This window comes from Glarea lozoyensis (genome assembly GCF_000409485.1).
Source record: "Glarea lozoyensis ATCC 20868 chromosome Unknown GLAREA10, whole genome shotgun sequence".
NCBI lineage: Eukaryota > Fungi > Ascomycota > Leotiomycetes > Helotiales > Helotiaceae > Glarea > Glarea lozoyensis.
In genome coordinates this window covers 2162771-2186211 of record NW_007360984.1, presented here as the reverse complement: position 1 = coordinate 2186211, position 23441 = coordinate 2162771, and the positions used below count along the sequence as shown (strand labels likewise).

Here is a 23441-nt window from a genome sequence, read left to right as displayed (position 1 = left end):
ATGACTCTTTCCCTCAGGCTTCTCCCTCATCATCTTTTTCCCCTTCAACATCAGGTTTATCCCTACACTTACAATCTCCGCCGTCTACAAACCCGAATTCACATGCTAACGTACAAACCGGCTTGGGCCCCTCCTTACACTTGCACTCTCCATTGTCCACGAAACCGAACTCGCAAAACATCTTACACATCGGTTTCGGCGTTTCCGTCGGCTTGGACTTCTTCGTTGTTTCCGTCTTTTTCGATGTTTTGGGCTTCTCCGTCTCTTTAGCCTTGGTAGTTGACTTCGTCTTCGTCCTCGTCGCCGTTTTCGTCTTGGTAGTCCTCGTCCTCACAACCTCTTCCTTCCTACAAGCACAAGTACCAGGTACAATGCCATTCTCACAAACTACCGCACACGGCGGCTTGCCCACCCTCTTCACCAACGGCACCACATCCCCCTCCGGCTCAAACCCCGGCCTCCACTTACACGCACACTCTCCCGTCGACGGATCCAGCACCGGGCGTTGCTCAGCAATACACAGGACCAGCGCACAGGCGTTGGGCGTACTACTATCGGTTGGCAACGCCATCTCCGTCGTCGTAGCTGGTTGGGGCGGACATATACACGTCGCGTTGTTCCTATCCACCGACGTCTCCATACCCGTCCCACACCAACCATCCGGACACAAAGCCGGCTCAACGACAATAGGTTCGCAACTACACGCCCTAGTGGTTTGGTTAAACACCGGACTCGAAGTGGCGATGCAGATGAGATCCGGACACTCGGTATCGCATGTACAGCTTTGCGTCTCGGGGTGATACACCACATGCGTGCCCCTTATACAGTTCAACAACGGACAAGACCTTGGTATCTCATTAAGCAATTTACAGATACAACTCTGGCTTTTCTTATCATAAACCGGCGATGAGCCGGAACCGCAGAACAGGAATGAGCAGTCTGGTGGTGGCGGGCCAGGAACGCAGACACAGCGTTTCTTCTCGGGATCGAAGACGGGATGGGTGGATGCTGTGCACTTGGTGGTTGAACATGACTGATCCGGTTCGCAAGTGCAGGATTTGGTTTTCGGGTTGTAGACGGCGTGATAGCCGTCTTTGCAGCGGATGTTCGGACAGGTTTTCGGGTCTGGCACCTCGTCTTTTACGCAGGTGCATTTCTTGGTTTTGGGGTTGTAGACCAGGTGTGTTCCTTCTTTACACTTGATATTCGGACAAGTCGCCGGATCAACTTCATCCTTCACACAATCACACTTCTTCGTCTTCGGATTATACACCGGATGAAAACCTTCCTTACACTTGACACCCGGACAAGTCGTCGGATCAACCTCATCCTTCACACAATCACACTTCTTAGTTTTCGGGTTATACACCGGATGGTACCCCTCTTTACACTTAACAAGCGGACATTCCGGCGGCGGTTTACAGACGCATGTCTTAGTAACCGGATCGAAGACAGCTGGTGTGTTATCCGGGGCGCAGAGACGGGATTGGCAAGGGCTGGGCGTTGGTGAAGGGACTGACAACAAGATTAGAAAGGATGGAGTTTGGGGTGAGGAGACGTACGTATGAAAGAGGTGGAATTGAAGGGGTCGACTGCTAGGGGGTTTGGTATAGCTGCTACGCCGAGGATGGGGAGGAGGAGGAATTTGGAAAGCATGATTGCGTTGGGGACGGAAGAAGGTGTGAGAGGGGGGATTCCATCTTATGTATACTGAGATATGTGCGACTGAAAATATGAAGGGGTCTATAAGGCTGATCTTGTCGGTATGCGAAAAAGAAGAATGTGAACGTAGTGCGGGATGTCCCTAGGAATGCGGGGATGGAGAAATCGTATGTTGATGCTTAAAGCGAGCGTTACTCGAATGAATTCTGTGCAGCGAGGAAACGTGGTTTGAATGTTTCTCTTTGGATTTACCCATCCCGAGAGACGAGATACAGATTACACGACCGTAGGGCCAAAATCGGGGATGTAACAGTTGCAGACAATAGCTGCAGTTGAGGTTGCACCGAGAACTCGTCGGCTCAGGGCATCCGAGACCCAATTTGATAATTCGTATCACGTAGAAAGTTTTTGCGACTGGTCATAATATCAGCATAAAGACAAATCGGATCATTTGATGGAATGTATATGTCTCATGGTAATGCCTTGAGCTGGCCCGGAGACGAAACGATAGTCTCGGTTTACCAAAGGCAAGGATATTTGGTGATATGTACAGAATAATCATCTGACAGCTTGATAGCTGGTATATCCGACATCATGTTACAATTGCAACTCCCACAAAAACCGAAAAGGGTATCAAATCGAGTAAACCATTCACTTAATGACCATAAACCCAACGCCACCTTCCCTCGCCTCCTTGGCGGCTCTTTTCATGGCTTGTTCTTCTGTATCGGTCCATTTAACACTCAATTCGTCCCACTTTTTAGTTCGGTATTCGCGTTTGAATTGGGCGTGCATGTTCGATAGTCTGCTCATTTCTCTGGGATCACCGGAACCACTGTACACGATGAAGGCGGTGCATGGCGGTAACCCATCATATATCTTCTGAATACGTTTGACAAGGTCTGTGATCGCATCGGAGACCGATTTGCTAGGATAATGGTCAGTAAAAGGTATGTAGAAGTGAAACCCGGATTATGGTCTTGTGTAAAACATACCTAGATTTAGGAGGGGTAGTTCCATCACTTTCAGGCTGGTTTTGCGTTGCAGGTGGTTTCTCGCCAACAGCGGTATTCGCAGTTGTGACAGTAGTCCTGGCTGCGTCATTAGTGACTAGCTTGTTTTCATTCCACCATCCTTTGATGGCTTCCAATTCTCGAAGTCGTGCCCACACAAAATCTACTCCTCCACCGGGAATTTCCTTTCCGTCCGGGTCACCTTTGACTGCTCGCAAGACACCTTCTGCTACATCGTCATCACCTTTACATCCAATCTGAAAAGATGCAGATGAGCCTGGACCTTTCTTTGGGTCGCCCCAGTCGATAGCAGCAGTGGATTTGCCGCCTACGTTGCTTGGAATTGCAGCGCCTCCTTGATTCTTGTATCTGACGCCAGTTCTAGCCACCCTCTTGAAAATATTCTCGCCTTGCAAGTCATTACTACCCCACTGAGGTCCCTTTTCACACTTTTGCTTTACCAGGTCGAGACATGTTCTCGCATCTTCAATCGAATCATGACCAGCTCCTGGGCCTGTAGTCCCGTGACCTTTCTGGATTGCTCGATTCAAGTATTTCTGTGCCAACCATTTGAGCGAAGACTTAAGAGGTGGACCACGGGGATGAGGATAGAGAATTGCGGTGTCCAGAATGTAAGGATGTGTGATTTTGAGCGCGTTGAGATCTGAATTCAAAGAGTGGCCAATAAGTATTGTCCGTGGGTGTAAAATCTTCGACAGCTTCTTCTGGATATCCTCCAAAGTAGTGGTCACATTAGCAAGCATCTTTTCTGTGATTCCGGAGTATCTAATATTATGTTAGCTGAGTATAAATGAAAACCACATAGGATAATCACTGTGTCAGATAATTGACGATTGGCTTTTCCGGTTTGACCAATTCGTCCAAGATTACTGAGCCATCCCAGCCCACGATGGAAATACGAGTGAGAGAAAATTCCTTGTCGCCCGTCATACACATTTCACAGTCCATAGCAAGCAATTCTCGACCTGCTGTAAGGCTTCCAGCTTCTATATCTTTCTCAGGAGCGTCACCATCATCCCAATGCTGGACTTCAGTGTCGATCCATCCATGTTTGGTTGAGGTGTTGTGAGCATTACGGTAAACTTCCCATGACTGCTTTTCAGAGTGAGTGGAGTAAGAGGCAGGATGAACAACATATTCATTTTCCAAGAGCTCTTCAGGGCTATGGACGAACTCTGTGACCCTGGTGCGAGAATTCTTCCATCCGGGGGGTGTCTTTGCAGGACGAGCTCCTTTTCTCGAATTATCCCTATTCCTGTCTTCCTTATCCTTGGGTAACGGCGCGGTAAGCATTGCATGTAATGGCGAATGCATCTTGCCCATTTTGTCGTCACCTGGCGTCTTCACTGGCCATACAAGTGGAAACATCTTGGCGAGTGGCTTCAATGGCTCAGATAGCTCCTCCTCGTCGAGCGACCGTGGATAATATTCGTCGGGAGAAGTATAATTGCTCTGCCTACCTCTGTGGTCTCGAGTTTCCGTTTCATTCTCAACCTTTTTTGGGTTGAACATGGAATTCTCGAGTCCAGGAATCATCAAGACTACCACCTTTCGAATACTTGGCCGATGCGTCACGGATATGAACTGAGGCGCATTTCCATCTGCAAGTATGTATAACACCAAGCCCTGTATATCGCTGATTTTGATCTGAGATTGCAGTCGCGAACTTTTCGAAAATTCTAGCCTGGGGTAGTTGGAAGAATCCTTCTTCGGTATTTTCTTGCTCTGTTTCTTGGTACGTCCATTCTCGATCGTATGCCACTCATTGGGATTTTCATCTTCTGTAGGTTCTCGACTCCGTCGCGAAATGGAATCTGGACTCGGACGGCTTGCAGATGTCAGATTAAACTCTGGCAAGTCTAGCTGGCGAAGTGATGGCGTCTTTTTCATACCATGATGTTCATCAGTGGAAGGTGAAAGTTTGCTACGCTTCTTGCCAGATTCCTCATCGTCACTTGACTGTGGTAAACTGCGTTTTCGATCTCGACGACTGCTGGAGACGGTTTCGAGAAGCGCATCGAATGCATATGGACTTGAATCGGGGACCGAAGACATGGTGCTCTCTTCGTGAGACATTGGAGTGATGCAGTTGTTTGTCGCAAAGAACCTTGGTCGATTTCTCTGCCCGAAATTTCGAGCCTGTCCAGGCACGCGAGGCTAGCCGCTAGTGCAAGGCTACGAGCCGAGTGGTTCTTCGTCTGTACAACAACTTCCTCACCTGTTCTCATTGTTTGATTTCGGTATATAATATATCCTCATTCCGTAATTGACGGTAGCCCACGTTCGTTGTCGAAATCCCACAGCGTGGTGGCCATAAAACATTGTAGTTTTACATGCGCGCGGCGAACAATCGCGACTCCAGCGACACCATTCACGTTTGTTCTCAGCTCACAATTTGGTTTAAATAGCCACCAGCATACGCCGAGATTTGTCAATTGCGCTTATAATTATCCTGCGACTGCGGTGCGCGTGTAGCTCAGTGAATTTCGGCCGCGTCTCCATTTGGGGTCTGTCATCGCAATTCACCAACCCGTCCGATCGGATCTTCCTTGCTCTCCAAGATGGAAGGCGTGATATGTTACTGCCAAGAGTGCCGACAAGAATTGGGGAAATTCCGGAATTCCTGGAACAGCATTGGGAAGACTTATCATAGTCCTGTGTATCCCATGTTGGCATATACACATGGATTCGAAGCAAGTGGTGATATATTCCCAGGTGCAGCGGGCACTCCTGTTGGAGATAGGTAAGTCCCAAACCACCAAATTGAGTCTGGCGATTCACCATGCTGACTAGTATTTATTAGCTTCTTGCAAGATCTGAAATGTAAAAAGTGCAAAACTCTTCTGGGATTCCGATGCGACCAGGCCCCAGAAGGCCATGTGTTAGCCAAGTAAGCACTACATGCTCGATGTTGCGAACGTCCTTCGACTACGAGCTAATTGATATAGAGATCAGTTGATTCTAAGATTATCGTCCATGTCAGTGATTTCTGAGTCGACAGGTCTCAATGCTAGTATATCTGTAGAGAAAAAGATTCTTCTCGCAGAGGAAACGCCCAAAAAGTCTTCATCACGTCGAGCGTCCACGCTTCAACCGACTGCTCGTGGGAAGTCTGAAGGCCGTCACGAGAAATCTGGCACGCAATTGCGAACAGACATGCGACCGCCACCTAACATGGAAATCAATCAGTCAGGAATTTCAAGTTTCGAAAAGTGGGCACGAAACGCCATCGAATCTCAGAAAAATGACCTCGATCGTATCTCTGAGACGCTGAAAAGTTTGGAAACTGAAATGAGTAGTTTTCAAATCTTCATGAAGGATGTTCGCCTTGAAATGCAACAGAGCCGAAAGGCACGAAATGATTTCTATGAAGATCGCATGGTTCTCCGCAAGCTCGTTCAGGATGTGAGCAGTTTAGAGAGCAGACTCAAGATTGTTGGGACCTTGACGGAAGAACGATCAAAAAGTGGCGAATCAGTCAGGCGGGATATCGACATTTTGATATCTGACCTACAGCAGGTGATGAATAAAGCTTATGAGGTGGATGATGTAAAGAATGGACTGCTCCAATTTTATAATCGACTAGCTAGTTGTGAGGAATCAACAGCTCAAGTTATGGCTAAGTTGCCTCACGATTTGGATGTCAGCGACATAAAGCGTCAATTGGAAAGATTTCAAGCTCAAATTGAGATTTTTGAGCAGAGTCAGACAAATTCTCATCCAAAGCTTCCTTCCACAACTGAAGCGACTGAAAAGGTTGTCAAACGTCGATCAGATGTACGCGTTCCGCGTGTAGAGATTCTTGTTCCAGCAAGGGAAACTCCAATCCAGCACCCAGAAACATCAAAGTCACAGCCCGAAAGTTCTCACGAAGAAGTTGTGCCCGCCCTCACTGCCCCCAAGCGTAAACGCGCTGAGACCTTGATTGGAGCCGACGAAGAAAGTGTCGGACAACCGCAGTTACAGAGAAGGAAGACACGTCGTTCTGGACGTGGACGAGTTGAGGAGCCAGCCGGGAATAGTGATGAGATTCAAGCAGAAGATGCTCCCTCAACAGCCCAGATCGTGGAAGCACCACCACCAATGCAAACTGCCTTACCCAACTCGCACAATCAACCAACGACCACCAACGACACACTCAATCCGCCAGCGCATCCACAAAACCCTCCCTTAGAACAACCTCCTCAACAACCCGCTCAAAACCCAACCCTCCTCACAGCCCCCCCAAACCGCAGACACTCCCTCCGCAACCCCCCAACCACCACCACTACATTGACTCCGAAGCCTCAACCCCCCAAACGCCCACACACAGCACCCAAACCACCATCCCACGACGCCATCCTCCCCTCCATAGAACGCGAAGACCCAGAACCGATTCCCCGCGTGACGAGACGTTCGGAAATGAAGACGGCGATGGAAGTGATTGATTTAACGACGGAGGAGGTGGGGAGAGAGAAAGAGGTTGCGAGAGAGAAGGAAACGGGGAAAGGGAAGGGGAAAGGGAAGAAAACGTATCAGTGTAACACTTGTAGCAGTGTTTTTGCGTTTCCGGGGGGGTTGGCTTATGTAAGTTTTGATTCCAATTTTCTGTTGATGTGGTTGCTTGGAAGGAGAGGGGGCTGATTTTAATAGCATAAACGGACGGCGAAGTGCTCAGGTGAAAGTGCTGGTGGTGGTTCGGGTTCAGGTAGTAAGGAAGAGGAGGAAAGAAAACGAGCAAAATTACTAGAGAGAGAGAAGGCTGTTAGAGAGGCTTTGGAGAGGGGGATGTAAAGATAAGATCGAGACTGCTATTAATGTTGGAATGAATACCATTGTTGTCACATATAAGAGTAGTCTTTCGCGTCAAGCCGTGCACGACAACGACGGGCGAAAAGCTCTTAACCTCTTTACCAGGCTACTGACTCTAGATTCGGGATGTTGTGTTATAAAAGCTAAAGAGTTTAAAGATTTGGATTTGTATAATCCGTAATAGCAATGTAGATGTAAAGCTCAACAACACCCCTCACAACCTAACCCCCCATCTTGCCCCAAGCCCCAACCATCCCATTTCTCGACCGTCCGTCTTTAAAATCAGAATTATACAACACATCCTCCCGTCTTCCACTCTCAACCCTCAACCCCCTTATACCCAACCTATTACTTAAACGTATATCAACAAAAAACCCACCCCTAGAAACTTCCCTAAGTAGTCCCTAGTTACAAACTATACAATCGACTCCGAGGAGCGATAGGCTATATAGGTATAAGTAGAAGACTTTACCAGTAGAAGACTTGAACTGACAAGTACTTTATCCCGGACTAAGAAACGTTCTTCGTGTAACGGTGTAAGTGATGGGAGTCGGGGTTTTATCTATTATATTAGATTCCGCTAGGTATAGATATTTATTATCTATTTAGTTCGAAACCGCGAATTTTATTTACGAATTAGTTGGTTACTTAGATTAAATTTTATGCCTATTTGTAAGGTATAAAGGGTTTGGTGGTGGTGAGGGTTTTTGGTGTAAGGCTTACCTTATCCCCTATCCCATCCCCTATTCCCTATCATCCATCACCATCCCCCATCTACCCCCCCTCATCCATCCATTCTCACTCTCCCCCTCACACATCACCATCCCCCATCACAATCCCTCATCCCCCATCCCCCATCCCCTATCCCCTATCATCCCCCAACCCAACACACTATACCTGCAAAACCCTAAACCTTTAATATTCTTATAACGTCTACTTTATAACCCTACCTAGCCCATTAGATAAAACCTCACCTCTCACCTCACACCTCACTTATACCTTATACCTCACACCTCACACCACATAAAACCCTCTTAGAAGAATTTTTTTCTTGTCAATAATAAATATCCATTACACGCTACTCTACCCCCCTCTCCCCCCCCCTCTCCTCTATTCTACTCCCCTACACCCTCCCCTCAAATTTATTAAGATAAAAAAACACACACACACACCCAACCCCGCTAAAAATGCCATCCATAGACACCTAACCTAACCTACTCCCCGTGCACCCCGTTTAAACGCTACAAAGACACTTTACAACCCCCCACCCCCCCTAAAAAAACTCCGCTAAAAATGCATGAAATGATTAACCTTCTTTCCAACGCCATCCGACACTACTGCTTTTACAACCCATCCCCCTCACAGCCTTCATCCTCTTCGCTCAATATTCTCCGGCGAAACAGCCGCACTAGGCGTCGGCGACGGCTCTGGCTTCGGCAACGGGATATCACCATACGGCGCGGCGGGTAAAATCTGCCCCCTCATATCGCCCTTGGCCAACTGTCCATTAATCGCGGCATCCACCAGCGCCTGGAAGACTTCATTCCTCATATCCACCCACTCGCCCGTCTGCCATCCCCAGCCCGTGGTATCCTGTTCGGGCGGCGCCTCAGGATGCGCGGTGAAATAGTGCAAGCTCCGCATCTTCGCGAGGTTGCGGAAGCCGCCGTAGAGGACTCCAGGCGCCTGGATCTCCGCGAGGGAGGACTCTTCGGGGAGCCAGAAGATGTTGGTGAGGCCTGCGCCGGTGAGACCTACCAGCACGGAGGTCTGGCGCATGAGGAGGATCTGCTCGCGGAAGGTGAGGGTGGCGAAGTCGACGACGTTGATGTTGACGCCGGTTGGCCAGCGGGATTTGAGGTCTGCGACCATGGCGTCTTGATTGCGGAGCTTGCGGCGGCCTTTGCGGTCGATGATTGTGACGTTGGTGACGCTGATGTGGTCTTTTTCGGATTTATGCTTCTGCGCGTCGATGTTGAGGAAGCGGTAGACGCGTTTGAGGAATGCTTCCACGAGGAAGGTGGAGTGGCAGTCGGCTTCTTCCCAGGTGTAGGCCCAGAAGGGGGAGGAGGACGAGTAGAGGGGGAGGATGACGGTGCCGAGACAGGTGGGTGGTTGGTCTCGCTGCTGGATTGGTTTTCCGTTTCCTACCATCTTCCATAATTCGTCGGCTGGGCTCATGTCTCCTTGATCGCTTTCTGTGAACATGACTTGGATGTTCGCTACATCGGCTGGGGTGAGGTATGGCTTATTCGTTTTCTGGTTGACAGCCATCACATATGCGTCGATTGAAAGTTGTGCCTGCCAGACCTCCAACATTTTATGCCAAACATTGTCGTGGTTCTCCCTTTTTACCAGCAAATATACCTTCCCATCACTTGTCGTCGTATCACATGTCTTTCCCTCGCCCATATCCACAACCTCATCATTGGCCGTGTAATTCCAAGATTGCATCTGCGCTGCCACTCCTGTATCGAAAAATCCAATTGGCATGCCTTCCACCGGATTGAGATTCCTCATTGCCTCTGCCATCTCTGGCGTCGCCTTTTCGCGCTCAGCCGTGAAGTTTCGCATCTGACAATGAACCGCAGTATGCTTATGCGGCTCCTGACGCGTGGCATCAATCAACACGCCTGAAGCTACACAGAACGGCTCAGCCCTATGCGTTCGAAAACACTCAAACTCCCCTCGCGATGGCCCCTCGCAATATGGTTCATGATGTGAAGCAAGATGTTCCAGATACAGCTGACTGAACAGATTCCGACACTCCTGATCATCCTTACTCTCGACAAAATAATCTGTCGGATAATTGATATTCTGCTTCGTCACCCGATGGATGTCGTGGAAGGAGGGGTCGAGATTGTCGAGTGGTACCGTGTCCATATCATGGACGATTCCCGTGTGGCCCAACAGGGTATTTCGATTTTCTGGGTCGGTAACATTCTGAACTGCGTTCGTAACATCCGGAACCCCATTCGCAACCTCGTGAGGTGTACTCGTAGCATCGTGAACCGCATCCGCAACCTCGATCGCTACGTCCGTCACATTAACACTACTATCCTTCTCGCCCTTACTCCCCTGGATATGCAACGACCGATACGACTCCTGAAGCGTAGCAAAATTGGTGTACAGGTAAGCGAGCGCGAGCAGAGCCACGACTAGCATCAGGGAGCGCGGATAGCGTAGACTGGTGTGGACCCGCATCATCTTGACTCTCTCTCCAACGAACAATATATCGATACAAATTCAGAAATCCAAAAAACGAGGACCGACAGCGACAATAAGCATACTCCTGAGAAAATAGAAAAGAAAGGAGGACGGACGGGCCCAGAGAAGAGGCGTTTTTTTGCGGCAAGGGGCGCTCCTGCCGAAATCATGAGCTGAGGGAGGGATGGGATGGGTTCCAGCGGGATTGCTGACATGTTGTCAGCACATGGCTGACATTGAACCTCTCAGCATTCAGCAAGCCGCCGGGATGGGGCGGAAAGCGTGTTGGAGGGAAATGCAACGAACTCTATTTATCTCCCGATACGAGGAAACCGCGTTCCTTGGTGGGAGATATGGGGACGAGATTGCTGGGGATGAGATGTGTGAGATGTACTTCGTATCGGGATTTTGGTTGGGAGGGTCTGTTTGTGAGTTTGTTTTTTGCGTATAGAAAGATATGAAGGGGTTGTTTATAAGAGGGTTTGGGGACGAGCTGAACTGTAGGGTTGCATTGAAGTTATTCAGCCCTACAGGTTCAGGACACCTCAGTCCTTTCGCCTTCGTATTCATATTACCTATAAAAGCCAGAGTCGCAAAGGCTTACCCCCTGATATCCCATCCAGGATATCATGTTAAGCGGTCTCGTTACACTTGACAAGCGAGTTCATTTGTTCGAGAAACCTTTCATGAGCCTTTGATCGAGTGCCGGCGTGAATACCTCTCTCGTAGGTACTCGTGTCAAGTACGATAGACGCTGCGGCTCGCTCGGTAACGAACTCGTCAAGAAAAGTATGTCAGACGTCTCGTAAAGCTGTGGGTTTCTGAATCCTTTCGAAGCTTGTCTGTGCCTTCCTCACCCAATCTCCGCATCCCATTTGCCAAAGCGAGTCGTCGGAGTGCAGACATACGTACGTTTCCCTTCATGTTTGTCCATTTTCGGAAACTTCTTGCAACGCATATGTTATCTTACACGCTTGATTATAATTCTGATAGTTTTCAAGTTCGTCTCATGCGTTCAAATGTCAGAGTACCGCTCAATATTTCTGTTCATGATCTATGACATGAAGCATGTCCTGTCTTTCATATTTCTAAGAATGCTCGTGCTGTCATAGAATTATATAGGGACTTCGTGTTGCGAGTTACTGTCTTTTCGGTGTTTGATATTCCTCGACTTGTGCAATCCTTGAAATCTCAACACATGCCCAGAACTCACAGCTCGTCTGCCTTGAGATTGCAATTATATATGTCTAAGTCCGATTCTTGGCTCGATTTTGTTTTGGCCAGTCTATTATCTGGCAAAGGCTGTACTTGGCACTTCTGTGGAGGGGTATTCTGATTTTTTCCTTGAATCGCATCTTTGTGCTAAAAGTGCGATCTTGCAGCAGGCTTTGGCACTACAAAGCTATCTTCAAGTGAAGACAAATTACACTTCAGCTTGAATACGAACGCTGAGCAATCGGAGTACCAGTAAGGAACTACGAGGGCACTCTTGTGAGAGCTCTTTAATGCAAGCGGTTGATAGGGAATAGCCGTATGTTTGGATTGCACTCGACCATGAGAGATCTTTCCCTTGTGATAAATGATTACTGGAGTTTACAATGTAAGTCATTTCACGACTTAAATAGCTGATAGAAAATCTCAGATTGTGGACGGAAAGATACCAGTTCTGACAAACGGTCCGAAATGTCACTAGTTGTCTCTCAAATAGTTTATTTACAACCAATACGTTACTTCCAGTAAATTTTTCTTATACGTTCATGGAGGCATTCACAATTGATAGCATACATCAATGATCTTTTATTCTTCATCTGAAATTTGATACGGAAATAATCTCCCAGTTCATTCGTGAGGCTATTTTTGAACTGCCCCGCTTTTTCAGTCAAAGTCCGGAACGGGAACGACACCTGCAGAAACAAGGATGAGCTTCCGAATATCGCGAGGCTGGTAACTGGCGCAACATCACAATGACCTTCCAAGTTGTCGCAAATGTTACTCACGATGCGCAAATATAAATATTCGCTCCTATTTTGATCCCTTGGCAGGGCTAGACAGGTTACGGCTGATAGCCTCCATTAAATATTTTCATATCGCCTTTGCCAACCATGTTCAACACACCCAAGAAGCCCCGCGGTGGATACTCTGGGAACTACCAAAAGAATGCGCCGCTCAAAGGTCTATTTAAGGACGGAATATGGCTGTGTATGTTTGACACTATTCCCCACCATAAAACCTGTGCTAATGAACCATTTGTAGGTAATTGCGATCCAAGACTCCCAGCATCGCATTTCCAAGTCAAAAAAGAGGGGCCGAATAAAGGGAAATGGTTCTACACTTGTCAAGAATCGAAGGAATCGGGGTGTGGGTTCTTCCTCTGGGATGATGCGGCGGTTGGGAGGGAGAAGCAGGTCGTGATGAAAAATTCACGATCGGAAGTCGATGGGATACGCACGCCGGCCGATGCATCAAGAGACGAAAGGGATAATCGGGGACAGGATACGGTTAAAAGCAAGTTCAGCCAAGAGACGACGACCGAGGAAGAAGATGGAGATGAATTCGGAGACTTCCCATTCTCACCAGAGGATGTAGCTAGTGTAATGAAAGTCGCAGAACTGGCTTCTGCGCCGAAATCTCCAGAGACTCCGAGCAAGAAACCGACGAACATGTTTGCTACACCTGCGCCGAAGAGGAAATGGGATGAGGCAGGCCTACTCACACCATCTACTGGGGGAACGAAAGGGAAGAGTCTATTCGGAACCCCGGCGAGGAGACTCAATGGTGGTATGTGGGACGGAAACGAGCCATTTGGATCCAAAAACACAACACCAACACGGAATCGGTTCAGAGACCCCACAGATCCTGAAAGCCAAGAAAACTACGACATCACCGCCGAAGTGATGGATATCTTGCAAGACCAAAAAATGGACGAAGAAACGAATTCGAATCTCCGGCAATTACTCAGTAAACATGCGCTCAAAATCGCCGGGGTGGTGAGAAATCGCGATATCTCAAGAGCTGCGTTGAAGACGAAGGATTTGAAGATTGCGGAACTCCAGCAGCGGATTACGGCGTTGGAGAGGGAGAGGGAGATGGATAAGACGGTGATTAAACATTTTAAGAATGATATGTCGCAGAGTGTGGCGAGTAGGAAGGGGAGGGGGAGGGGGAAGTCGTGAGGAGGGAGGGATTTATTTCCGGTTGAATTTTCATCTTGCCTCAAACAGGTTCTGGCAAGCTGCTTCGAACGAACGAACGTATGATGCTTGATTGCAGGATTGCTCTCGGAAAAGACTGTAGCTTAGACTGACTCCCCCAGTATGTCTGTTCGAAATTCGACACGACGCAGAGATAACAACTCCGAACCGACGTGTGAAGAAACCTCGATACGACTACACCAACGAACTGCCAAACCAAGACGCCAAAATTCAACATCCTACACCCTCGGCGCCCCCCCCAACACCTCCCTCGCTTCCTCCCCCAAAATCCCATCCTGGATCAAAGCATCAACCCACTCCCTCAACCAATCCTGGCAATTCTCTCCCTTCAAACAACACGTCAGTCCAGAAATTAAATCAACTAGACAGTGGTACCTACGGCAAATAAATCCAGCGGCTTCTTACTCACCCCAGGGGCCTTCACCTCCTTGGCCTTAGCGTCAAGCTGTGACAACCACTTCTCATCTATAGAGCCGAGGGAGATTTTGAGAGGCGGTTTTGGTTCGGAAGAAGGGTTGTAAAAGGTTTTGTGCTCGACGGTGTAGCCGGTGAGGGGGGTGCCGAGGGCTTGGAAAAGATCGCCGAGCGAGCTTGTGGAGGAGGTGGAATTGGTGGGAGAGGAGGAATCGGTGGGAGAGGAGGGGATGAACATGGACCAGTGGGCTGGGACGGGAGTTTTGGTGTGTTCGCGGAAGATCAGGAGGAAGGTCTCGCGGGACATGGTGGTGGGGACTGAGGAGGTTGAGGGGGGTGCTGGTTTAGGTGGAGGTATACGACAGATGATCGTGGATTGAAATACGTTTTTGTTGCCAGGCGAGAAAGATCGTGGGAGAGATAAGTATATACTTTTCTCGGAAGACGCAGGCTTGCTGCAGTCGGATGCTCTACTCGGTGTGCTCCATCTCGTGATGCTGACACGTTCTTGCTTCTACGACAGTTGCCTCGTAGGCGGCTGTTTTGATCTATGGTTCTAATGCTGGTCGGTCGACCGCGGCCGCTTTGTTGAGTTTCCGACTACAGCTTTTAAGTTCATGTTTTTCTCAAATGTGAGAAGTTGATGAGGAATAAGAATACAATACTGATGAAGTGGCTTCGTTGAGATAAACTCGTAGATACTGGATAGTGTAATATAACTATCCGGTCAAATAATAATCAACATACTAACGAACTAGAAGTTGCTTGAGGGCTTTTTTGGAGCAAGCTTGTGCTATTGTGGGTTTCTGCGGCTTGCTTAAAGTTAAGAGAGATACAACGGAAACATTGATGAATATCGATACGCAGAAAACTTACTACTTTCCCGGAAACGAGTGAGTAGAGTCGATGTCGACTGAGTTAGTAGGAGTTCGAGTCCCTAGGTAGGTCTCCTATTGGCTATCGAAGCGAAGGGTTGTTTTGTTGGTTTTCGCTTCCCCTGAGCATTTCCCGGTCTGCGAAGCTACAGCGCTTAAGTTGTGTGAAAATACAGCTAACATCAAACTGTGAAAATGTGTTTACATATAGCTGTGCTAGCATAACCATTCATCTGAGTCTCAAAATGACTAAACCCCTGCTCGCCGTCACCAAATATGCCTTCACAGCCGTAGCTGCTACGGTAGGGCTTTACGCATGTCTCCTTGGTCTACTTACCACCGCTTTCGTCCAAAGCCACGTAATATACCTACACAAGATCCAGATGCCATGGTTCAAAGACCTCGACACCCCCGAACTTTTCGGCTTCCTCCATAACCAGGTCACGCCTTTTTCGATCCCAACGCTAAACAACGAGTCTCTATACGCCTGGCACGTTATACCGCCCGGACTATACCGGCAGCATGAAGCGAGGTTGGTCCAGAAATCGGCTGGGAGGATTGAAGATATCACTTCACGCACTGGTTTTCAGCTGCTTAAATCCGACCCCAAAGCACTCCTAGTCATCCATTTCCACGGCGCTGCAGGCACCGTCGCATCTGGCTATCGCCCGCCCAATTATCGTGCTCTTTCAGCCGGCGCCCCAGACAGAATCCACGTCCTAACATTCGACTACCGTGGATTCGGACGCAGTTCCAACGCCATGCCATCTGAACCGGGCGTCATCGCCGACAGCATCGCCGTGCTGGAATGGGCCATCGACGTAGCTGGGATCCCAGCGGCGCGGATTCTCATCTTCGGACAGTCATTAGGAACGGCCGTGAGTCTAGCCGTCTCAGAACACTTTGCGTCGCGCGATCAGCCGGTGGTGTTTGCTGGTATAGTGCTAGTTGCGCCGTTTGTGGATGCGGCTGCGTTAGCAGCGACATATAGGATCGCGGGTGTGATCCCGATCACTTCGCCCTTAGCTAAATTTCCGAGGGCTTTTAGGGCGTTGGGGGAGATGATTGGGGATAAGTGGGTGAGTCGGGATCGGATTGCGAGGTTTGTTAGGATTGCTGAGGCAGGGGGGATGAGATATCGGATTACGTTTGTTCATGCGGAGGATGATTGGGATGTTCCTTCTCATCATTCTCAGACGCTGTTTTGGCATGCCGTTAATGCTACGACGGCTACGGGGATTGGTAGAGAGGAGCTTGATCGTGTTAAAGTGTCTAAGATGGTGGATTTGGGTGCTGCGGGGACGGTGATGGAGTGGAAGAGTGAGAATGGGTTTGTTCGAGAGGAGATTTTGAAGTCGGGGTTGCATGATGTGATTATGGGTAATTCGGTTGTCACGTTGGCTGTTTCGAGGATTTTTGGGTCTGTTGGTTTGATCTGATCTAATGCTTCCTTTCCCTTGGATTTCGGAATTTATCGAAAACGGCTTTCGCCTCAATGTATGGCCTCTTGAATTGGTTGGTTAGTCGGACGTGCCACTAGAACTGGACTTAATATCTGCTAATCAGGTTCTCTGTAGTAAGCTACTTACCAATTAAGGCGCTCATTAAATTTAGTATTAATAGTATTAATGTTAGATGAGAATAAACGAGAAGACGAACCCGAAAACACGATTAGGACATCGTTTTGGAATTACATATAAAGTAATTGATCATTTAATCGTACTTAGTAAGGTATATTTAGAAGCAGAGGCCTAGTTTCCTGCTCGTCCGCTCGAGTAGGAAATAAAGTTAATTCGGCCTAATTTTACTAAGACTTATATACCCTCGCTTTTCTTCATTTTCGAACACCACATGGATTTAGCGAATTCCTGCATTGGTGAGTAAAATACTACAACCGTTACAGAACTAACAAAGCTCAGGCAGCAGACTGCTGGAGCGAAACTGGAAAGAGACCGTGTAGTAGTAATTGTAAAGTTTTAGTGTCAAATAAAACTAACGACACAGACAATCCATATAATGTTAGGTCTACAGTGTGATAATTTCTTCCGTACTATTTGTGTCTAGGTATTTGGGCACTCTGATTAATAAGCGAGATTACCACCGCTTCCAGATTGTTTCGCTTGTAAACAAACAGTTCAACTTCATCCAGCTAGTCACTTCCTAACAACTTGTAACAAAACACCTGATATCGGACCACTCATTACCTCTCCTCCCTATAATTTAAACCATTATCATCCATCATCTCCATGTCTTCCCCAAATCCCAAAGTCGATGTCCAGGAGCGTCACAAGATTTCCGTCAGAACACTCCCATCAGAAAACCCAACCATCTTCAAAGAATCCACCTTCTTCACACGAAACGGCCCAGGAACCTCCCTCCCATCCCCCATCGAGGTTCGCAGTTTACAACGCACGTCAAATTACAGACCTATTGTATTCCCATCGCTCGGCCTATTAGTAAAATACGGGCCTAATATCACTATCGCAGAAGGCCAGTGTTTGTGGGTTCTACGACGTCTGATCCCAGTACCTGAAGTGTATGGCTGGTGTGAAGATAACGGTGAGGTGTTTATTTACCAGGAACTCATCGAAGGGGTAACGCTAGAGAAACGATGGCCTGAGCTGTCACTTGAAGACCGAGTTTCTGTGTGTGAACAGCTGAAAGGGATGGTAGGAGCGCTGCGTAGTCTGCGACAAGATCCGGAAGATCGGTTTCTAGGTGCGTGCTTTATTCCTTGACTTCCTCTTCACGAACATGATAATTGACCTCGGATAAAGGTCATATAAACCGCACACCACTCCTAGACATCGTATTCACAGACACCACAAAACCACCCGCCGGACCCTTCACAAGAGTCAAAGCCTTCCACGACTGGCTATCCTGGATGACAAAACGAGGTATGGAGATACATTGGCCAGACCCTTCGCTGATCCCGGATCCATATCGAGATTTAATGCCAGATAACTCCCTAATCACGTTTACGCATGCAGATCTGCATCCAAGTAATATCATGGTATCCGTCGAGTCTCCTTGTAAAGTCATAGCTATCATTGACTGGCATCAATCGGGGTGGTACCCGGATTACTGGGAGTACTGTAAGGTTCTCTTTACGGTGGAGGTCGGAGGTGAATGGGCGGTGGAATATATACCACGATTTTTGGAGGTTGCGGAGTGTCTTGATAGTTGGTGCTATTATCCCCAGACTCTCGGTTATTGAATGTGCATTGAAATCGGTCTTAAGAGGTGAGCCCGAGGAAGCTGACTTTAAAACTATAGCTTATTTAGCTTCTTAAAATACCTAGAGACTATATTTTATAATAGAACTAGTAAGGTATATAAGAGAATGTTTATATCGATATATACCTAAGATATCCCGCTCTAGATAAATAAATATATAGTATTAAAGGGCTATAGTATAAGATTCTATACTCTAATCTTTATAAGTTAACTAATTGATTACATTATTAGTAACAAAAAGGTCGCGAAGACTGAAATTTATTACATGTAGAAGTAAAAGTCTATAACTTAGTAAAGACGACACTCCTAACAAAGTTGCAGTTAAAAATTACATCTAAGACATAGAAATACCCTTATACCATTTCAGTACGATAATAATTTCAACAATGCATTACTGTAACTTTTTTCTCCCTCACTTCCCTCCCGAGTCCCAACCTCCACTACAAGGTAATACAACTAAATTCATTAACGATATCCGTCTTCCACACAATCCGCATCAACTTAAGCCAAAAATCCTATTCTCTAATCCAACCACCCTAACAACCCATCATTTGAAACCCCCCACCTACCTACTAAAACCTCAGTATCCCATAAACACAAGACCACCCTCCCTATCAAACCACACTCCTGAGTCCCCACCTAACCTAACCAAACTCTACAAACTCTCCAAACAAAACCAACAACACCTATCCACCCAAACGACATCCCAAACCACCTCCCCACCCTCTCCTCTCTTCAAAAAAATCCCTCCACCACAAACGACATAAAAGACACTCCCAGTAATCTTTCTACAAAACCAACAAAAGACCACCTAGTATCCCCATCAACCTAAACAACCCCCTACCAATAACCCCACTAACCCCCCCACCCCCCCAAAACCCAACAATCTAAGCCAACTACCCCCCTCTCAATCCTTATAAAACAAACCTCACCCTGAATTCAAATAACATGAATAAAAGTTATACTGTATATTTCGAAATTAATTCACAAAAAAATAAGTCTCACCAGCTCGAGCGTGAATGAATTAACAAAATACAGTTTGCCGTCTCAATACTTGCCGTAGCTGTAGTCGAAGCACTAGTAGGTATTTCCCCACAATCCAAGCACCGTAGAACTCGACGTAGGTGAGTTGTACTGCAAAATTTAGGCTCCTCTGAACAAAGCGATATCAACCTAACAACCCCACTAACGAAGTTCACAAAAATCCTCTCTCAAAAGCCGACAATGTCATGACATAAATCTTGTTTCATCTATTATCAACAAAGTAGAAGTATCTATCAGATCATCTACCCCAATCTATCCATCTATCCACCCAAGCGAAAATATCTACAATAAATCCCTCTCGAGCAAATCTAAATCAATCTATAACCCCACCCCACCCCAAAAACGCCCGCTAATCTTCACAAACCCTCTCTGATCTCAAATATGCACACCACCATCACAATATATACACCGAAATCGGCCTCTTCAGCATCTACCGATGTTTCGCCCCGGCGATACTATCCGTCGCCGCCCTCCTCGGTTTAAAAGCCATAGGCAGCTCCCCCCTCTCCAGCGCACTATCCCTCGACACAGCCTGCGGACTCACGATTCCGGATCTAGGATCAATCCTCGAACTACTCGCGGTGCCCGCTCTCGGACGCCCATAAGAATCCTTCTCCGGATCAAAATTCATCGTGTTCGTGCCCGTGCTCGGGCCCGAGATCTCGGGAATGCCAGGCATCGTGCCGAAGTCTCGAGTGCCGGCTTCAAGCTCGTCGAGATCGGTGCCTTCTTCTTGATTGAGCTTGCTCTTGTTGCGACCGAAGAAGCGGTTTCGGTGCGTGCGCTGGGAGTTGGCGCTGGTTACGCGGCCGAAGCTGTCGCGACTTGAGGTTTTGCCGAGGGAGCCGCCGTCGTCGCTGGGTCTGCCGTCTCGAGATCCATTGCGACCTGGTCCTGGGGAGGGAGAGGTGGTGGTGATGATTGGCATTCGTGGTGTTGGGTCGTCGTAGACGTCGCCGAAATCAGCACCGGAAGAAATTGCCGACATACCAAGTGAGAAATCAACACGCTTACTCAATTGACCCAGAGATTCTCCACGACCTCTTCCGCCAACTGAAACTGAGCCGTTTCTATTGCGTAGAATGGACGGATGTTGTTTGAAAGACCCAGTTGCGGAGTCAGCTTGGGGAACGAATGGTGGATCGACGCCCATCTCTTGACCTTGATCCGGCCCAGGCTGTTGAGAATTGACAGAGCCTCCAGCAGTTGGGAAAGCACCTTGAAGATGCATAGGCCATTCTGGAGCGGCACCAGCCAGCTTCATGCGTGGTCCTTCAATGTTGAGCTCTTGCATGGTGACCATCAAGGCGCAGATGAACTTGTTTCGTCGTTGTAGACGAAGAAGCTCATTTTGCCAATTAGACTTGTAGAAGAAAACGACATTCAACGTAACCGAGTAAGCTTCGTATACCTCTCTCAACTCGGTGAGAATATTCTTTTGGTATTCACGATTCTCAGAGCCGACAAACTCGAGAAGACGTTCGCGGAGAGAGTCGATTTGCTCAAGTGTAGTTCCAAATTTGATAGTGACCGGTACAGCTTCAGCCAAACCTCCAGATCGACGTTGATTGAGAATAAACAGAGTGTTAAGGTAACTGTTTGGAGCTTGAACCACGTGTCCTTCCATCTTTTTGAATTCTGTGTACAGAAGTGCAATTTCCTTAACGAAATAATCATCTCCCTTCATTTGTGCTCCGGTATTACCATAAATGGTAACTCGATCTCCGACATCGAACGGATGCTTGACGAAGACGAAGATACAAGACTGAAGGAATTCCTGTGCAGTGGCGGAGAACAACCAGGAGAGTGCGAGTACCGAAGATCCGAGTGATGTCAACACCCCGGAAGCCGAAGTGGAAATGATCGAGACGAAAACAAGAATAGTGATGATGGCCACAATAAACATGAAAATATCGTCGAGTTTTGAAACAACCGAGTCGAGATCCTTCAGAGAAGCAGTAATAGCTTTTCGCTCTCGTCCAATCTCTACACACACAGCCTCTAACTCTTCCATTGATATATCGCCATTCAGATCTTTATCAAACATGGTGAATGCTGCATTAGCCTCATCATCATTATCAAATGCTGGTTTCAAGTCGTCGGAGAGAACGGTTTCTGCTTCTTCGCCTTGAACAAAAGTTCGATACAAACGTCGAGCAAGTACTTGAGCGCCTCCTGTGGAACTGAGTAATTGAAGAATGCTAAACGAGTTAGTACTATAGAAATATGTATATAAACCAAAACTTACACTTGATGTGGATGAGTACTAGTCGCGACTTGCTTGCCAGTAAAATCCCCAGCAACCTTTCCTGCAACGTCACCAACCTTGTTGAATGCTTGACGTGCATTCTTCTGTGCTTTGATGGCATATTGCATTGGAGTTCGAGCACCAGCCGTAGAATTTGTTGCTCCACCAACCTCGAATTCAGAATCCTCCATTGCAATCTTCTCCTTGGAATATACATAGAGCTTTACTAAGCTCGATATTTGAAACTTGTTAATTTCGATTCTGTCGGCATATGTTCGAAGATGGAAACTGATAGCAATGAGTTGAATGATGATCTTTTCGAAAAAGTTCAACGAAGCTGCTACAAGGCCAGCAATGATCACCTTGTTAACGATAGTTTCCCAATTTTTGGTGGTCTTATCTCCATTGACATGGTGGTTTTTCATTGTAGGAAGGAAAGAAATTTCGATAGCCAGCCACCAAAAGAAGAGAGTCGCAGCAACCTCAAGTTGTTTACCCATATCCCTCCATTTCTTTGCGTTGTTTGTGAATACGCTAGCAATGAGTCCTAGAGGATAGGGAATGCATTTCGCAATAATCTTGGGAAGCTATTAGTATGTAATTTGGTAGGATAGAAATTTGGACCTACTCTCGCTGCCCAAAGCGTCAACCATACAACTTCCAGCCAAATACCAAACCAGAACAGCCTAACTCCACCGACATTTGCGTCTCGAAATACCAAGCGTCCAACCAAAACCGGAACCAAAAGCACCAGGGTCAGAGGTGTGATGTAGAAAAAGTATCGGATCAAAAAGCTCGACTGATGAATTTTCTTGAAAACTTTGGCAAAATTGGTGGTTGGGTGTGCCGGTGGTCTATACACTTTGGTCTGCTCATGTATAGGCGTAGTACCAACATCAAAATCATCTTGTGGTTCGGCATTGGTCCGCGACCTCGATCGGTTTCTAGACATATTCTTGGACATCTCGTCTTGCATAGATTTCTCTGCATTCGACACCACCCGCTCGGCCCGCAGCATTTCAAGATCATCATTGAGTCGACGGGATTGCTCTCGTTGTGCAGATGGCGACATTGGTGAGTTATCTCGTGCACCTATACCTAGATGATCGTCTCCCTTGAGGTAACTCGTCGTAACACGGAGGTGGTTGTGATCGGGATAGTCATCAGTTCGCTCGCCATGGAGTGTGCCATCTTCGTCTGAGGACCGCCTATCTGTTTCTCCAACAATTGAGGGATGCTGTGTCTGTATCTGCGGTTGTGTCTGTGGTAATGTGGATGGCTGATTGGGCTGAAAGGCAGGAAAGGAGAACTGCTCCTTTTCTGTAACGGGTGTAGACATTATGTTGGCGTGTTGAAGAAAATATCGGGTATGGAAAAGTTTAATCGCGGTGCTGGAAATTTCGTGCTAATTTCGTTTCAAACAAAGAAACGAACCGCACAGCAGATTGTTGACAAAGGAACACGGTGTAGGAAATTCGAAGATAAATTGATTCGATCTCGAAGAAGTGTGGCGGAGAAGTTTAATTCCTTTGTTGTTGTTGGAACTGCCAACGAATCCTTCTACTGATAAGGACTGATTGGAGGATATACAGTCGAACGCGTTGGAGGATTCGGATGTAGCGACTGTGGTATTTTCGAAACAATAATATATCAATTGAAAGAGAATTGGTTCTGATATGTGCTTCGAAATGGAAAGGTAGATCTAAAGACTAGACCA

At 47.4% G+C, this 23441-nt stretch overlaps 9 protein-coding genes across 9 annotated transcripts; 4 read left to right on the top strand and 5 right to left on the bottom strand.

Moving 5' to 3' along the window:
- Positions 1-13: 13 nt before the first annotated feature.
- Positions 14-1656, bottom strand: GLAREA_05743 (uncharacterized protein; the record flags this gene model as incomplete). The annotated part of the gene is made up of 2 exons (XM_008079032.1): positions 14-1515; positions 1563-1656. The coding sequence occupies 2 exons, from the start codon at positions 1654-1656 to the stop codon at positions 14-16; spliced, it is 1596 nt and encodes a 531-aa protein (XP_008077223.1).
- Positions 1657-2313: 657 nt separating this feature from the next.
- Positions 2314-4751, bottom strand: GLAREA_05742 (Ribonuclease H-like protein; the record flags this gene model as incomplete). Its single annotated transcript, XM_008079031.1, has 3 exons — positions 2314-2590; positions 2658-3461; positions 3511-4751. The coding sequence occupies 3 exons, from the start codon at positions 4749-4751 to the stop codon at positions 2314-2316; spliced, it is 2322 nt and encodes a 773-aa protein (XP_008077222.1).
- Positions 4752-5257: 506 nt separating this feature from the next.
- On the top strand, positions 5258-7469 carry GLAREA_05741 (uncharacterized protein; the record flags this gene model as incomplete). The annotated part of the gene is made up of 4 exons (XM_008079030.1): positions 5258-5439; positions 5500-5586; positions 5645-7262; positions 7329-7469. 4 exons carry the CDS (start codon positions 5258-5260, stop codon positions 7467-7469), a joined length of 2028 nt encoding a protein of 675 aa, XP_008077221.1.
- Positions 7470-8855: 1386 nt separating this feature from the next.
- Positions 8856-10694, bottom strand: GLAREA_05740 (uncharacterized protein; the record flags this gene model as incomplete). Its single annotated transcript, XM_008079029.1, has 1 exon — positions 8856-10694. One exon carries the CDS (start codon positions 10692-10694, stop codon positions 8856-8858), a length of 1839 nt encoding a protein of 612 aa, XP_008077220.1.
- A 2102-nt stretch (positions 10695-12796) lies between these two features.
- GLAREA_05739 (uncharacterized protein) lies at positions 12797-13867 on the top strand (the record flags this gene model as incomplete). The annotated part of the gene is made up of 2 exons (XM_008079028.1): positions 12797-12893; positions 12948-13867. 2 exons carry the CDS (start codon positions 12797-12799, stop codon positions 13865-13867), a joined length of 1017 nt encoding a protein of 338 aa, XP_008077219.1.
- A 257-nt stretch (positions 13868-14124) lies between these two features.
- On the bottom strand, positions 14125-14627 carry GLAREA_05738 (uncharacterized protein; the record flags this gene model as incomplete). Its single annotated transcript, XM_008079027.1, has 2 exons — positions 14125-14232; positions 14316-14627. 2 exons carry the CDS (start codon positions 14625-14627, stop codon positions 14125-14127), a joined length of 420 nt encoding a protein of 139 aa, XP_008077218.1.
- Positions 14628-15440: 813 nt separating this feature from the next.
- Positions 15441-16634, top strand: GLAREA_05737 (alpha/beta-Hydrolase; the record flags this gene model as incomplete). The annotated part of the gene is made up of 1 exon (XM_008079026.1): positions 15441-16634. The coding sequence occupies one exon, from the start codon at positions 15441-15443 to the stop codon at positions 16632-16634; it is 1194 nt and encodes a 397-aa protein (XP_008077217.1).
- Positions 16635-17441: 807 nt separating this feature from the next.
- Positions 17442-18412, top strand: GLAREA_05736 (Protein kinase-like (PK-like); the record flags this gene model as incomplete). The annotated part of the gene is made up of 2 exons (XM_008079025.1): positions 17442-17913; positions 17973-18412. The coding sequence occupies 2 exons, from the start codon at positions 17442-17444 to the stop codon at positions 18410-18412; spliced, it is 912 nt and encodes a 303-aa protein (XP_008077216.1).
- Positions 18413-19906: 1494 nt separating this feature from the next.
- On the bottom strand, positions 19907-23063 carry GLAREA_05735 (Sm-like ribonucleoprotein; the record flags this gene model as incomplete). The annotated part of the gene is made up of 3 exons (XM_008079024.1): positions 19907-21677; positions 21725-22302; positions 22353-23063. 3 exons carry the CDS (start codon positions 23061-23063, stop codon positions 19907-19909), a joined length of 3060 nt encoding a protein of 1019 aa, XP_008077215.1.
- Between the last annotated feature and the right edge of the window lie 378 nt (positions 23064-23441).